The sequence below is a fragment of the Bombus affinis genome, chromosome 15, assembly GCF_024516045.1.
Source record: "Bombus affinis isolate iyBomAffi1 chromosome 15, iyBomAffi1.2, whole genome shotgun sequence".
Taxonomy (NCBI): Eukaryota; Metazoa; Arthropoda; class Insecta; order Hymenoptera; family Apidae; genus Bombus; species Bombus affinis.
Genome location: NC_066358.1, coordinates 3495958 through 3511044, shown reverse-complemented (window position 1 = coordinate 3511044; position 15087 = coordinate 3495958). Strand labels below are relative to the sequence as shown.

Here is a 15087-nt window from a genome sequence, read left to right as displayed (position 1 = left end):
TTAATTAATTTTATTAATTAATCAATAACAAATAATTAAATTACAAAATCATAATTCTTCACCTTGCTGCGTTCTTTCAACCATTACCGACCAATTTCATTTTTCTATCATTAAAAATATCTCCAGCTTAAACAGAATATGGGAAAAATTCTTCTTGAAATGCATGCTTTCTCGCTTTAGTTTTACGTTGAACATCTTCTTAAAACATCATAAATGTTTTTCATTTGCTGGAATGAGAGCAAGATTGAAATATAGAACTTGGAAGACCGCAGCAGGGTTAAGAGTCCTTCAAATTATTAAAATGAATAAAACCTCATGCAAGAATAATCTTCTCGAATGGCAAAACCTTCGACAGAGATTTTTATTCCAAGTTCTGTTTCACCTTCTCCTTATCGATCTTCCTGCACTGTTTGAAATTCCGCGTACCAAGACTCTCTTCTCTCTGTTTGAATTTCTCTCCATTAAAATTTCTCCCTCCCATTCTCTCTCTTTCTCTTTCTCTCTGCATCTGCCCCGCTTTCAACTTTGTGTTCATCGGCCTGTCCGTAAATCGAACTGCCTTTGAGCAAGGAGTGCAACGCGAGCAGAAACGCGCATTCACCGTGGTACCGTTAATGTGTTCACCGGACGCGACTGTCTTCGGTGACAGGCGAACTTTTTCGATTATTCCCGGTGTATTGGTTTTTCGCGCCGTATTCATGATCTTATTGCAAGAATGCAGGGGATGGTTGCGTAGCACGCGACCGCGGAAAATTTCATCGCGCGACCTCGAGTTATAATGCCGTTGATAATGAACGCGTCGTCGCTGAATGAAATTTGTTTGCGGTGAACGCTGTTTCAGTTAATGTGTTTTGTTGTACGGTGTGATTAATGTTTAACGAAATTCTATGGAAGTAGTTTGCAGAATGTTGATTGCTTACCGCGCCGATTGCAATGTACGTGCATACTCTTTACAGTTTTGTACATTTAAAGTTGCAATTTGTACATTGTACATTCGCATTAATATTTGCAGACAGCGCTATCTCTGTATTTGTTGCCTCATATGAAAGAGGATGATTTAAATATTGTGCTGCTTGTTCTACATAGATTGAGGACATAGATCATTCGTTGTAACTTAACGTAAATAATTTCTCCCTAACAATAAAATTAAATTTGTACAATTTCATTTTCAACAAAAAAGAAGCTTTCCTCTTTGTTTCTTAAATTGCATGCGGTCTTCTTTATATTTTTTAATGATCTCTGCTGCAATTAATAAATTTTACCATTTTCTCTATGATAAATTACAAGTTGTTTTTTTATCGAAACTAATACTCTCCTAATACTTTTCGTAACTTGTTAAATTTCTTAAAAATATTGGCTGATTGCGCAAAATAATTACACGAGATAAATTTATTTCGCAGTTCGAACTGTTTCTATGGACTAGCTCGAACGCAAATGAGTGTCCGAATATTAAACTGAAATAAATTTTTGTTAAAAATCGCTTGTACAATTAAACGTTATTGATACAACGAGATGGTTTACGTATTTTCAAGAAACAATAAATGATTTATATCTTCGTAGAATAAGCAACACGTGAACATCATATTTAAATTGCCCCCTCTTGTACGGAACAACGAATACAGAGATACTGCCATGTTCATACATTTTTTTATTAAAATACATTTTTCTTAGAAATCGGCAGTGTATCGATCACTGAGAATATTTACGTCTCGAAACATTTCCATTGAAAAAGTATCAGAGTCACATTTCCTACTTTATAATCTATCGATTAATCAATCATCCCTGTCACAAACGAGGCCATTTGTAACGAGAAAAGATCGAGACATCGAGAACTGTCTCCGTCATGGTGGAGACAGTTTTCCGTGGGTGAGGGAACCTTTTCAATTATTTCCGCGAAAATAGGTGGATCAAAGTTGCCAGCTGGCCTGGTCGGATTAATAATTCCAGAATTAATTAAAATTCGGCTAGAATGCCGTCGAAATAAGGGGCAGCGAAGCGAGAGTATCCGTCCGCCGGAATCGATATTAACCAGGACGGGTATAATTGTGAATTAATCGAATCAGCCGTAAAACGCGATCCTTCAAATTCGTTGAATATCATTTCCAAATCATCGAGGAGGACTACACGCTCCACCGACTAACGCAATTCAAAAAATGTGCCGAAAAATTGGCGGTTCTTCAGGATTCTTTAGAATCATGAAAAATGATAAAAATTGTACTTGATCACATTTTACGACTATTATTCATATTCCGTAGAAAATTGATTTACGAAATGTATTACAGCAGAATTTCGTTCGTTCTTTAACTCGAATAAATTTTAATATCTATTCGGCCTTTGATACAGGAATTTATAGCTGAAGGCGAATCTAGACTTTAACACTTTGATGTGTATGCGAGTGATTCATCCACGCTGGGAGGTGCAAACTTCTCTTGCTAGAATTGCCCTTGCGGGGTTTCGATCACGTTCAGATCAGAAGCCAATGTTGTTCATGGTAATAATCCTGTTCCGAAATCTTGAAACCATTTTTTTGTAGTGGCGGTTGTGTGAAAACTGTCCTATTGAACATTTGTCTTTTCGTCTCCTGTTTCGATTATGAAAAGACAATAGTTCGCCATGTAACGTCTTCTGATATCTTATAGCGTTCAATCTATTCTTTACAAAAACAATTTCACTTAATGTATCCAAGGATGATTAACGGATTTTGGTGATATTGAAGAAATAGTGTGTTTCAGTCCATAATTATTCATAATACAATTATTGTTGAACAGAGTAAAACGATAATTTCTAAAGCAAGAGAAAATACATGCTTTTCCAACTGCGTTACAAAAATTGTTCTTGTTATAAGAAAGAAAGAAAATAAGAAGAAGTAGTTTAGAAGTGGTTTTAGTTTTCTTTCGTTTCTTTTTCATACTGCCTGCGTTCGTTTCACAGCCGTTTTACCCTTCTCTTGTGCAAATAAAAGTATCGATTGTAAATAATAGAGAACTCGACGCGACTCGGAATTATATGAAAAATTATGGACAGTAACTTGAATATTCATCAACGTTGAACGATGAACGGTGAACGGGGACGTGTCGATCAGCGTGGAAAATTTCGCGAGATTCTCTTTCAATATGCAGAAAACATGAACGCTCGTGGAAGCCGGCGGTGACGCGTAAAATCGAATACAATTATTATGTGGGAAAGTTCTTTCCGTTCGGTGCGATAAATGATCGCTGTTTGTTTCTCTTTTACTCCCTTTTTTACTCTTGTAGTATTATTCTTTTAAATGTAGCGTTCCGTAGTTGCGCGTGCATGGGCCTCGTTTGAATTTGTAAAATCGAAAATTTCGCTCGATTCAAAGCATTTTGCAAGGTTTTTTACGATGGATGTTGTGTAAAGTATCCTTTCCATTGCAATTGGTTTCATCACTGAATCGTTTAATCTTCTGTAAAGAGAACTTTATTCGCTTCTGTGGAAAAGAGATTGCAATCAATTTCAGACTTTTACTTTGATTTGAAATGTAGAAATTAATAATCGTTTTATTTATAATAATTATTGTATAGAGTAAAATAATAATTATTAGAGAGAAAGGAAATAATAATTCCTAAATAATGTAATGATTATTAAAGGGTTCGTTTGTTGTTTTCGTGTGATAGTAGATTAATAAAGTATTACGGATTTAGTTAACAAATAATAAATCAAGAATAAGAGGAATAAATTTAAAAAAATGATATATATGTATGTATAATTTTGTACTAGTGGTGTCACAGAGGGTTGCTTCATAACAAAAATCTTAAAATACTTCTAATAACTTCCTGATAGGATAATAAATAACTAATTATAATAATATAGCCACTATTTGTCGTAGCTTATGATATAATATATGATAATCTAAATTGTGTTTTATTACCGGGAAGTCACGGTTTTAAACGTTTCACGCGATAGTATAACAAACACGTGAAGGTTCTTTAAAAGATCTCATCCGACAGATTAAAGTAAACACGAGAACTTGGGTGGCAGGGTTTCACGATAACTAAGTGTTCAGCCTCTTCGTTAAAAACTCGATGGCAACGTGGATAAGTGAATTAGGAAAGTGCAGGGCGGACGTCCTTTTAGCGTAGCCATTTACCTTGTCCAATTTTCCCTTCTCTGTGCATGCTACATCATTGTTTCTGCGTAAAAGGTTCGCAAAGAAGGTGTCTGAATATTGTACATTTATACTTTGTATAATTATTTTTTAATTTTATTCATATTATAGTCATTAGATTTCTATTTCGTATCATCTTAAATATTCCATCTTAACTTTTCCTTTCTTTTTGTTAAAAACTTCAAATATACCTCAAGCCTACTTTCAACCACTAAACTCACCTTTCTATCATTCCAGATTCCACGACGCTCCAATGTTCAAAAAAACCTCATTTCACCGCAAGGAATCAATGTGAGCCACTTACCAACCTCTTCCTAAATTACATGTAATCCAGTTGCCCGCATTTCCAAGGGACGGTAACAGCCCTGAGTTTCGAACACACGTTCCAGTTCCGCCGAATACTTCTTCAACAGAGCGTTACCTCTTCCCATTTAAATCTCCGTCACAGCTGTAGTGGCGCTTTACTTCACGAATCATTACGTTCCACGCCACTTAAACAGGTCAACACCATCCCCCGAAAGCAACACCTTGCCATAAAAGGCCCACTGACGCTCGCGCGCAACGCAAACTCGTTCCGATCGTGTACCAGCGGCAAACAGTTTCGACACGGCTTATTAGGCCCGCCCTGAATAATTGAGCACCGTGTTAATTAACTCGACTTCTCGCCCCTTTTCGAATTAAACATTAGAGAAAGAGAGAAAGAGAAAGAGAGAGAGAGAGAGAGAGAGAGAGAGAGAGAGAGAGAGAGAGAGAGAGAGGATGACGCGATGAGCGGCGTTGATCTCCAACCAAAAACCATCCAACGATTAAGTTCGAAATTGCGAAGTCTCGTTTACATTAAGCAAGTAAATCGACGTTGGCAGTTTGATTACTTCGGGTGATTTTCGATTGCTTTTTTATCTTGTTCTTTCTTATCTATCTATCTCTTTTTATCGACATAAATAAATCTTTGAAATTTGTGGAGATATATAAAAGGATCGTTAACGACATGCTATTTGGCTTAAAATATTTAAAATATTAAAATTGTCTTTTCACTTTTTGTTCTTTTAGTTATATCTACTTATTTATATAGAGTCTCTTTAACTTGTTAACAAGTTAATAGTTTAATGTGCGATATTAAATAATACAATAATACGTATGTATGTTGTTATGTTAAATACAAAATCTCTATGCCATATTTCTCTCAGCAATTAAAAGAACATGTATTTCTGAATAATTAATACTTTTGAATCACATCGTTTGTAAATATAATTAAACTGCTATCTATTCTATCCTATTCTACAGTAAATAATTTAATAACAGAGATTCTTCCTATAAAATTTCACCACTCTCTATTCCATTCTTCTCTTATCTCTCTGTACACTCATTCGGCTTTCGTCTAGTCGAAAAGAAAGAAATGAAGAAAGAAAGAACAAATAAACAGAAAATGAACATGCTGCCGAAACAAAAATCTCCCAGAAACTTATATCGAGACTGAACTTGTCAAACAAATCATTGCCAGGATTTCCACTGAGGCTCGTATCAACGACGCGTCCTCTCAAAGGATCAAAAACGAGGGGTGCAGTACGAGGGATCGAAACGAGTGGAAAGAACTTCGAATCTTGCCGGATCGGGGAGGAGAGTACTAGCAGAGTTTGACTTGCAGAGTGCTAATATTAAAGTTCCGCGTCGCCAAGGGTTTCCAAGGCTTTGGCCATCGGGTCCATCGAGGGGCGACAAGCGAAGAAACGTTCTCTTCCGTGCATCGGCCCACTCTCGCTGCCGATTAGATTAGAATTTGTTAGGGGTGTCGGCCGGTAACTTCGTCAGAGGAACGCTGTCAGTTTTGTTTCATCGCTAGCGGGCAAGGCAGCGTTTCGAAAGTTCCTCTCGCGCGAAATTCCTCTTCGAGACACCGGGCGAAAACTTTCCGGCTGAATACCGACTTATAAGGGACGACAAGCTCCACGGGGATGAGGCTGAATTAGCCCTGGCATCGGCCTTAATACGCCTTCGAAGCTTGTTTCCTTCGTCCTTCTTCTTCTTCTCATTCTTTCTTGTTTTCTTTTTTTTTTAGGAGGAGGGGCGGGGGTATTTGTGTTTCTGTGATGGGGAATGACATTCTTGGGCTTGTCGTTGCGCTGAAAAATTTAGAACGAAGTTGTAATTTGTCCGTTGCTTCATTTGTATTTACAATCTCAGTATAGTTTTGGAGGTACGCGATGAACGTGTTAAGGTGGATTTTATGAGACTTTTAATAGATAAATTGGAATTTTTCGTTCTTGGAAAGTCGTGTATAATTAACGTTAGGATATACACGATAATTGCAATTTTTTCCATGACATACTTTGTTCCATTCTATTCTATAGAAGATTATATAATTGAACGAGAAAAATTCTTCTGATAAAAAAGATTGTCCTTCGAAATAGTACAAAGAGTCACGTATCGAAAAACAACACTGAGCTTTCTGTACAGGAAGCAACGTCGTACATTCTGCTCAATTCAATTCTCTGTTCGGAGAATTGAATTCGCGGAACATCTTGCAGCTTCTTTGGGCCGAAAACAAGGCTGAGAAGAAAGTCTAACAGCCTGGAATTGGAAGAGGCTCTTAGCGCTATAGCATGGTTCTTCCAACGTTTCAAGCGTTGGCGACACATCCGTGAAAATAGATTAGAACTTGTTGATGGTGTCGCGTTTGAACTTTGTTGGAAAACGTGGTAGGCCTGTTCTAATTACCACCGTACACGGAAACCATATACAGGAGCTATTAACACGCAAGTGTGCTGCGAAAGAGATAGTAGAAACGAAAGAGGTTTAATTGCGTTCGTGTTACTAAAACTTTTTAATTCTCTTCTTTTTTTAGAGAAACGTTGAAAATATTTGGTCACTTTATTTAGAGAATAAACGTCAGGAATCGATAAATGAACATACATTTTTCAACAGTGTCTAGAAATTGTATGTTGCAAATTATGTATTACTATACAAAATAATGTAGCGATCGATATAGTGACCAGAGACAGCGTAAATCTAAAGTTTAAATTATAAAATTTTAATTAAAAATTAATAATAAAATTCATTTTATCTACTGGAAAATAAATAAAAAGCAAACTAAATATTATTATAGAATGTAAAATAAGTAATTATTATATGTATTCTTTGGATAATAAGCTAATACAAGTCAAGAATAAAATTCAGAAAGTATAATATATGTTACGAATTATTGTACAAGAACGATGCGCAGTGGATGTATCATAATAACTAAAAATAGGATAAAAGATATTTAAAGTTTTTATTGCCTAATTTATTTTGTGCAATATGCACGGAAATTGTCGATATTTTTCTATTAAACTAATAATTCTGTAAAGTGAAGACTTTTGTAAATAAATCGAGGTTTCTCGAGTAAGCACTCGTAAAATTTTGGCAGTAAAGTAAAAGTTAATTGATAAACTGACGGACGTAGGAATTTGCATCTTAGAAAATGGTGTTTTCGTACGTATATAGTTTCATACATCATGAAGGCACTTCATTTGGTTGCAATTCGCTAACTTTGCGTGCAATGTGTTTCAGAAGCAGATGCTTTATGAGTTTACGACTTGTCAGAACGTTTGTAAAGAGCACGAGGAATTTCCCTGCACGTCGCATCCTCGTAAACTTAGTCATGAAATTGCTACTGGGAAATAGTTAAATAAATTTCATTGATGACAGATAAATTCGTACTTTTTTTTTAGCGTTTTCATAAGTATGGATTTTATATAAATATTTCATTCATATAAATATCTTATGATTCAACACAAATAAATATTTGATACTTCTATAAATTGTTATAACATTTGTAGAAATATTTAAATGAGGAAAGGAGAAATCTAAGATTTTTGACATCTTCGAAATCAATAAGTAGCTTTAATGTATTACTGTATATGAAAGAAAAATTCTCATATTCATACAATAATATTAGATTTCTCAACGATTAAAATTCAATGAATTAAATATTATCTCTGAATAAAAAATACACTAATATTGGTGAAATTGTGAAATATCCTTTATCTATTTTTTATATCTACTATATTTTATTGTACTAATAAAAGAAATATTATTCCGATTCGCTATATGTACAGCAACATGTATTTTTAGAAAATAAATAAAATATTTTGAAATAATTTAAACAATATTCTAATGTTTCAAGTTTTGGCTTATTCGAAACTTTGTCCCAAAAAAATGGTCAAAGTCGGCGTTTCGACGTTTTTTTCTCTAAAAGGAATCACTTTGCCCGGGGGAATCAATTTCCCCTCACGTCCTCGCCGAGTAGACGTCAAAAGGGAATTTCGATGAGTCGAATTGACAGCTTTACGATCCTCCGTTAAAGCTTCCTATATTTCGTACGTCTTCGCTCGAGATCACGAAAAGCTTTTCTTCGTCATCATAGATACTTGTTCGAAATCGTGAAACGTTTACCCACGGACTCAATTGGAACTTTCCGATTGAAGAACAAAGATACATATATACTTAGTTTGATGCAAACAAATAGTTTCACTGATGATCGTGTCTGTAGAAGAAAGCTAAAATAGATCTTTTTCGTATCAATACAATTGAATTTTGTCAGTGTCATCAATCTTTTATTCTTTAAATTTTGTACTTTCGTGTTTTAATCTCAGTTTTATTTCCTCCGAATTTTAGTTTTGCATTTTAAATTTGATTGCAATTTTAATCTCGTTTCTAATTGTTTGTTATTCTAACTGATTTCGTATTTCTATTATTGAATGCTTTGTTAAGTGACAATACTCCTATATCTTTCAAGTAAGTTTAAACAAAGATCTAATAAATAATCGTTGAATAATTATTGCTGGTGAATAGTTGTACAAATATTTGCTAAGGATATTTTTAACTCATATTTAACTCACCGTGTCTGCTTTTGGACGAATCGACGCGAAGGGTTCCTTCGCTTTGGATCTGATCCTTCCCATTCGTTACACGACAAGCATAGAACCCTATGTCAGAGACATCTAAGTTGACGATTTTTAGGCGGCTTCCGGCGATGTTCTTCGCAGCATGTTCATGTGTCTGAGGAATACAAATATTTTCTGTTTTTTTTTCCTATTCATATTACATATATATGTATAATAAAATATATTTAATAAACAATCGCATAAAACAAGGCTCGAAATAGTAGAATATTTTTATGTTGTTTCAAGATATTTTATCTAGTATAAACATGATCTATACTTTGGTACAACATACTCCATCTACATAGGTATTTCTACATCTCATATACATACGTACATATTTCTGCATTTGGCCAATGTAAAGCACAAATTTTTAACTGTACTGTTTTCACTGTAGTCTCATGGGTACATGTTTATAGTTACGAAAGTTAGAATGTTATTCTCATTAGAAGTTACGTGTAAAATTGCAAATATTCCTAAAAAGTCCTTACATCTTATAATGTTAGGTTATTTGTACGAATTTTTTATTTGCCGTTTATTTCGTATTTAGAATAGGAGGAAAAGTTAAAGGTAAATATTTGTGATTAATAAATGTTGATATTACCTGCGCAGGTATCTTCTTTATAGTGATCTTGGGCCGTTTTTCTTCGAGAGGTGCTTCGTTCTTGTACCATTTGATTCTAGTTGGCGGAGGATCGCCGACAACCTCGCATCGCATGTGTACTACACTACCGGCATCTCTCGAGATATTAGTCAAAGTGCGTATGAACTTTAACGTGCCACTTTTGGCTCCAGATACAGCTTCCATGTCAGTTCTATAAAGTAAAAGAATAATAAATTAAAACATTGTTCATATACGATCAAAATAAAATATTCTTACATCTCTGACGAGGTAAGTATCGCTAATATGTTATCAAACATTATGGTATTTAAATATTTCAAAATAATAGATCGGTATTTAACTTTGTTTATTTCCTTAGATGAAAAGTTTTATAAAATGTATAACTCTATAAATACTTTTAAATAAGCCACCATTTTCTATCGTTATAAAATTGCAGAATAGTATTAGGCTGAATAATAATTTATTAGATCGAGTAATAAGTTCAGTCGTTTTTCCTCAAAAGAGTACGTTGAGCGCTATTAATTAAGAAACTATTTATTTCACCCATGTCTTTATAAATATGGAATCTTCCATCAAAAGATTCAAATGCGCGTATTTTTACAGTCTTTAAACAACTTTTATAGCATTCTTCGAAACGGTATAGAATATATGCAAATGATATATATATATATATATATATATATATATATATATATATATATATATATATATATATATATAGTAAAAGGTGAATAAATTTATTAATCAAACCAAAATAGTATTCTACGTGGAATATTGTAAAATATTGTATATTTATTTCGTCATGTTTGCTGCGCCAGCGAAAATGATAATAACCAAGGTTACGGCATGATATCCATTAATCATTTTTTAATATGACTTTAAAAAGTAAACTCCGGCAAGTATACGCTGATGATACATGTTTTCCGAGCACCCGTTGGAGTGCTCTCATTGAAATGTATGAGCAACATGTTGTCGCGAGAAATGGACCAAAGAACGCTCAGGACACACGGGTTAAATTTTTTATCAGTCACCAGTTTACATGCTCCGTTTAGCATGATTACAGGCGTAGAGTGAAGCGACATATCAAAAATTCAACGATTATTATACCTTGTATTTGGATTTTTACAACGTGTAAACCCCTGGCGCGGGAAAACATTTTCCACCATGACTGGATATTTGTTACGATGCCTCTTACACGAGCATATTACAAGCGTTGCCCGGAAGCATTTATTAAAATGCACAGTAAATCGTGCCGCTTAAAAATATTTCGTGTTTTAAAAGCCGCGTAATGGCATATAATATTATAGAAAAAAAGGAAATAGAAAAAATAAAATGGATACGCGGAGTAGATTGTAAAATTAATATAGAAATAAAATCGAGTCGCTGAAATTAGAATTTTCGAAAATAGATACGTAATTTGAAAGACTTTGATTTTCAACGAATTTTGTTAAAAAAAAATAAGGACAGTAAATAGGTAAATAAGTTGAAAAATAAAAGTAAATTGCTGCAATTAGAATTTTAAGGAACAGATGATAAAATTGAAATACTTAAACTTTGAATTATTTTTATTAAAATATGAAAAATATATATGTAGGTTTGTTCATCTGCTTCAATCTAAATTATTCGTTAAAAGAAAAGATATTTTATATTTTTCTTTTGAAATAATCTTTTAATGTATACATTGGTTCGATATTGTCAATATAACACGTCAGTCTAAAAAATATTTTTATACTTCTAATATTATGTAATAGAAAATAAGTGAACTTTCATATCAACGTAATACAACAGGCTCATAAATCAAACAAATTGCACGGAGAAGATAAATACCAAAGACCTAGATTTTCGTAAAATGCATTGTACATTATATTATTTTAAATATTTCATTCCTAAAATATCATGTGAAAAGTAATTTAAATACCTAGATTATGAAATAAAAATAAATTTTGATACAATTAAAAGTTATCGAAATAGAGCATACATAGGGCGACAAGTATTCAAAGAACAAATTAACTAAATGGTAAATTTTCCCTTTCAAACTTCATTGCAGGTAAATTATTGGGAAATATTCTGTAAATTCTTTATTTGAAAATGCCTTGCGTTTTAATAACGATGAATCGATAATATCCAAAGCGCATTGCATTGTACATTGCATAGTACATTGTATTGCAGCAGGATTTTGAAAAATTCAAGGAGATTCCAATCAAAGAAGATGCAGATGAGCAAAATAACGAGCAAAATCAAAGTTTCTATAGCATCTAGAACTTTTGGAGATAATTTTCCTCGAGATCTAATCTTGTAAAGAATGCTTCGATGAAAAGCTTCTTTAAAATCTATACTTAAAATTTCCCAAACGAATCTATTCTTTGTTCATAAGGCCCAAGATCATAAATCATACTGTATTAGGTTGTTATTTAAAAAAAAGTGGAGAAAAATATGAAATTTTTCTCCTCTATTGGCTATCTCCGTTATATTTCACGCAGACGAAATTCAATTCGAGATCCATTGGCATAACGTGGACGGCAAATTTCTCGATGTGGCAGGGTTAAATTTAATCCGGCTCCAATAACCGAAACACAAAATCCACTTGAACCACCCACTCTTTCATACTCTGCTGTCACATTAAATCATAGTTATCTAACCATGCCAATGAGACTCAATTGATTCATTGTTCGATCTTGTGAAACAAAAGAACTAAAACAAAAGTAAAGAAGGGAGAGAAACAAAGAGAATGCGCTTTCGAGTAAAAGTGCGTTTCGATTAAGCGAACGAACGCTCGTTCTTTCCCTACTTTCCCTACTATTTAAAAGCTTTAAAACACCTTCTGTCTTTTATAAAACTTCGATATTTGATGCAGATTCCTAAGCTTGAAGCGTGGATATACTTTTTAATAAAATTCATGATACACTCGCGCCTGATACTTTCTTTATCGCATAATGTATCTTGTTAGGCGACATTTCTATATGGTTTGATAATTACATAATTTTCCGTAATTTTCAAGCAAATATAGATACCGTCCTAAGATTTTTGGTCGACGATGTACATTGTACGAAAACGCGAGAAATTATAAATTGTTAAAGTCTATAATTGTTACGACGACGTGAATGCATGAATCACTATACATTCCAGTACATATTTAATAATTATAATTATATGATTATATGAGAAATCCAGATGAAACAATTTTTTTAGAAATTTTTCAACGTAGTTATAGCATCACACCACTATTTTAATGCACCGTGAAATAGTTAAAGTGTAAACGACGAATTGGCGATTGTTCGTTTATTTGCTAATCGTACGTACGAATTTTCTTACAATGCACTAAAAATACTTCAAAAATGTTTATTCGATTCTTATAAATACATTTGCGAACAATTTTCTTGCTGGGCGTTTACATTAAACGAGCACGAACGAATGCTGTTGCTTTCATTTTATGTTCCTGCTCGTTTAAACGCACCTTGATAGACACAGAGAGCACTAACACGAAACGGACCAGTGTCCCTGACGGATTTTTATGCAACGGCGATCCCACGTCAGATGCCCTCAGGGCGGTCAGCGTTTCCACCCACATGCAGATCGATCTCTGCAGCCACTTCGTGTAACCTCGCCGCTAACAATGTAACTTGAAGGGGATCGTTAAAAGCAGCCAAGTTTTCGGCCTTTGAATCGCTCAGCTTGAAAGTTTCGCCCGATTGGCGAAGGAATTTTGATTATGTCGATAATGTGAAGGAGAAGCGGAAAGGGAGCTATGTTTCTTTCTCGCAGAAATTCGTGTTTATAAAGGCCACACGCTTTCCGTTGCTTCGTATCTTGTCTTTTGCATTTTATCTTATTAAAAAGTATATTGTTATAAAAATATACTCTTATTATACATCCAAGAAACAATTCCGCTAGAAAGAAAATTGTACGTTTTTGATCGAGTAGGTCGAAAGAGACTGTACGTTAACAGACTACTAAAGAAAGAGAATACGATTGAACCGGAAAACATTGTAAGAGGATCTGTAAGGGAATAATATTTCTGTATGTGTCTCTTGTCTCGATCAAGCGGGCAAAGACGATGAAATCTTGGCTAGTCCATTTCCAGAAACACTCGAGTAAATAGCGCGACCCCGCTGATCGTACATCACCAGGGTGATAAGGGGAAGTTCTGGTCATGCATTATTTCGCGGCGCGCCACCACGCGAAAGGGCGAGAAGAATAGGGTGCCGGTCCATTAACATATTCATACTTAATATTCCAGTCGCAACGTCGCGCGACAACGTCCGCCGTGCCGGATTTATATTGCCCTAATATACGCGATTACTTTCTCCCCCGTGCGTCGAGATCTACCGGAAGTCACGATTGATTGCGACTTCCACTAGAGCCCCGTGCATCCTCCTTCGTTTACGGACACGTATCTTTGAGATGGAAGTGGTTAAAAGAAAGATTACGGCAGTTTGTTTTACACTGACAATGAGAGATACACTGTTGCTTAGAATTATTCGAACGATTGGAAAGATCGATGAATTTGAATAATTCCAATTGAAGATGGTTATCGACGATTCTCTTACGTTTCCCACAAATTTGAGAAACTCGTTAATAATAAAGAGAATGATCCGAGAAGGCAGCTGTATTAACGAAGTATCGTCAGGAACGGAGTATAAATTTCGCTTTCGGCAACGATATATTCAACACGCGACACTCTATTTCCTTTGTACGAGTTACTGTCAAAATTTATCCTCAAGTTTCGCCCTTTCAAGCTCGATGCATCTGCTTAAACGAGATCCTTCGCTAATACAACGACGAATGACGATCATGTAAAGGGCTTTCCAATTCGTGTGCACGTCAGATGCACAGAGTTTGTCTTGGAAACATGAAACTAGGTACGCAGAGTCGATTGTTGTTTCCCTTGCGATTAATTAAACTGCAGCCTGCTCGAAAATTCCATCGTTCGTTCCTTTGTTTTAGCAACAACACCGGTTTCGGATCCAGTCAATTCTCGTTCCGATCAATCACGGCGTAGCCGCTGTTTTGCTGTTTCAAAAGTTATCGCGTGAAATTCGATTGAAAAGGAAAAAGAGACAGATTAAACTGTACAATTTTTAAACGTTCCAGACGGAACGGTTAATCGAATCCATCGCCTAGTTCCGTTTGCCTTTCTGGTCTCACGATCAATTTGAAATTTAATCGAATCGAGTACGATCAGGTTAATGAATTTTTCAATTTATTACCGCGTCGTTTCCACGTTTCTTCGCTGTGGTTAATGGAAAATTGATTTCGTTGATCCGATGCACTTTCAGTTCTTGATTTCGCCAAGTTTCAATCGCCAGTTTAACATGCGGATATGTTTTTGTTTATTTTATTATTATCTTTGGTTTTGAAATTTTTCAGTTCTTCCTGTGCTATTCAAAGTTTTGGTAAATAATATACGAGTGTTTTTC

The 15087-nt window shown here is 34.6% G+C and overlaps 1 protein-coding gene across 3 annotated transcripts in view; it reads right to left on the bottom strand.

Annotated features, from left to right (window-relative positions):
* Positions 1–15087, bottom strand: part of LOC126924924 (tyrosine-protein kinase transmembrane receptor Ror) — a 347050-nt gene that overhangs the window by 36728 nt on the left and 295235 nt on the right. For all 3 annotated transcript variants that reach the window (XM_050739930.1, XM_050739928.1, XM_050739929.1), the window contains 2 exons: positions 9653–9863; positions 9007–9166 (listed from right to left, as the gene is read on the bottom strand). In XM_050739930.1, coding sequence (XP_050595887.1) covers positions 9007–9166; positions 9653–9863 — 371 coding nt within the window. The remainder of the gene's footprint in view (positions 1–9006; positions 9167–9652; positions 9864–15087) is intronic.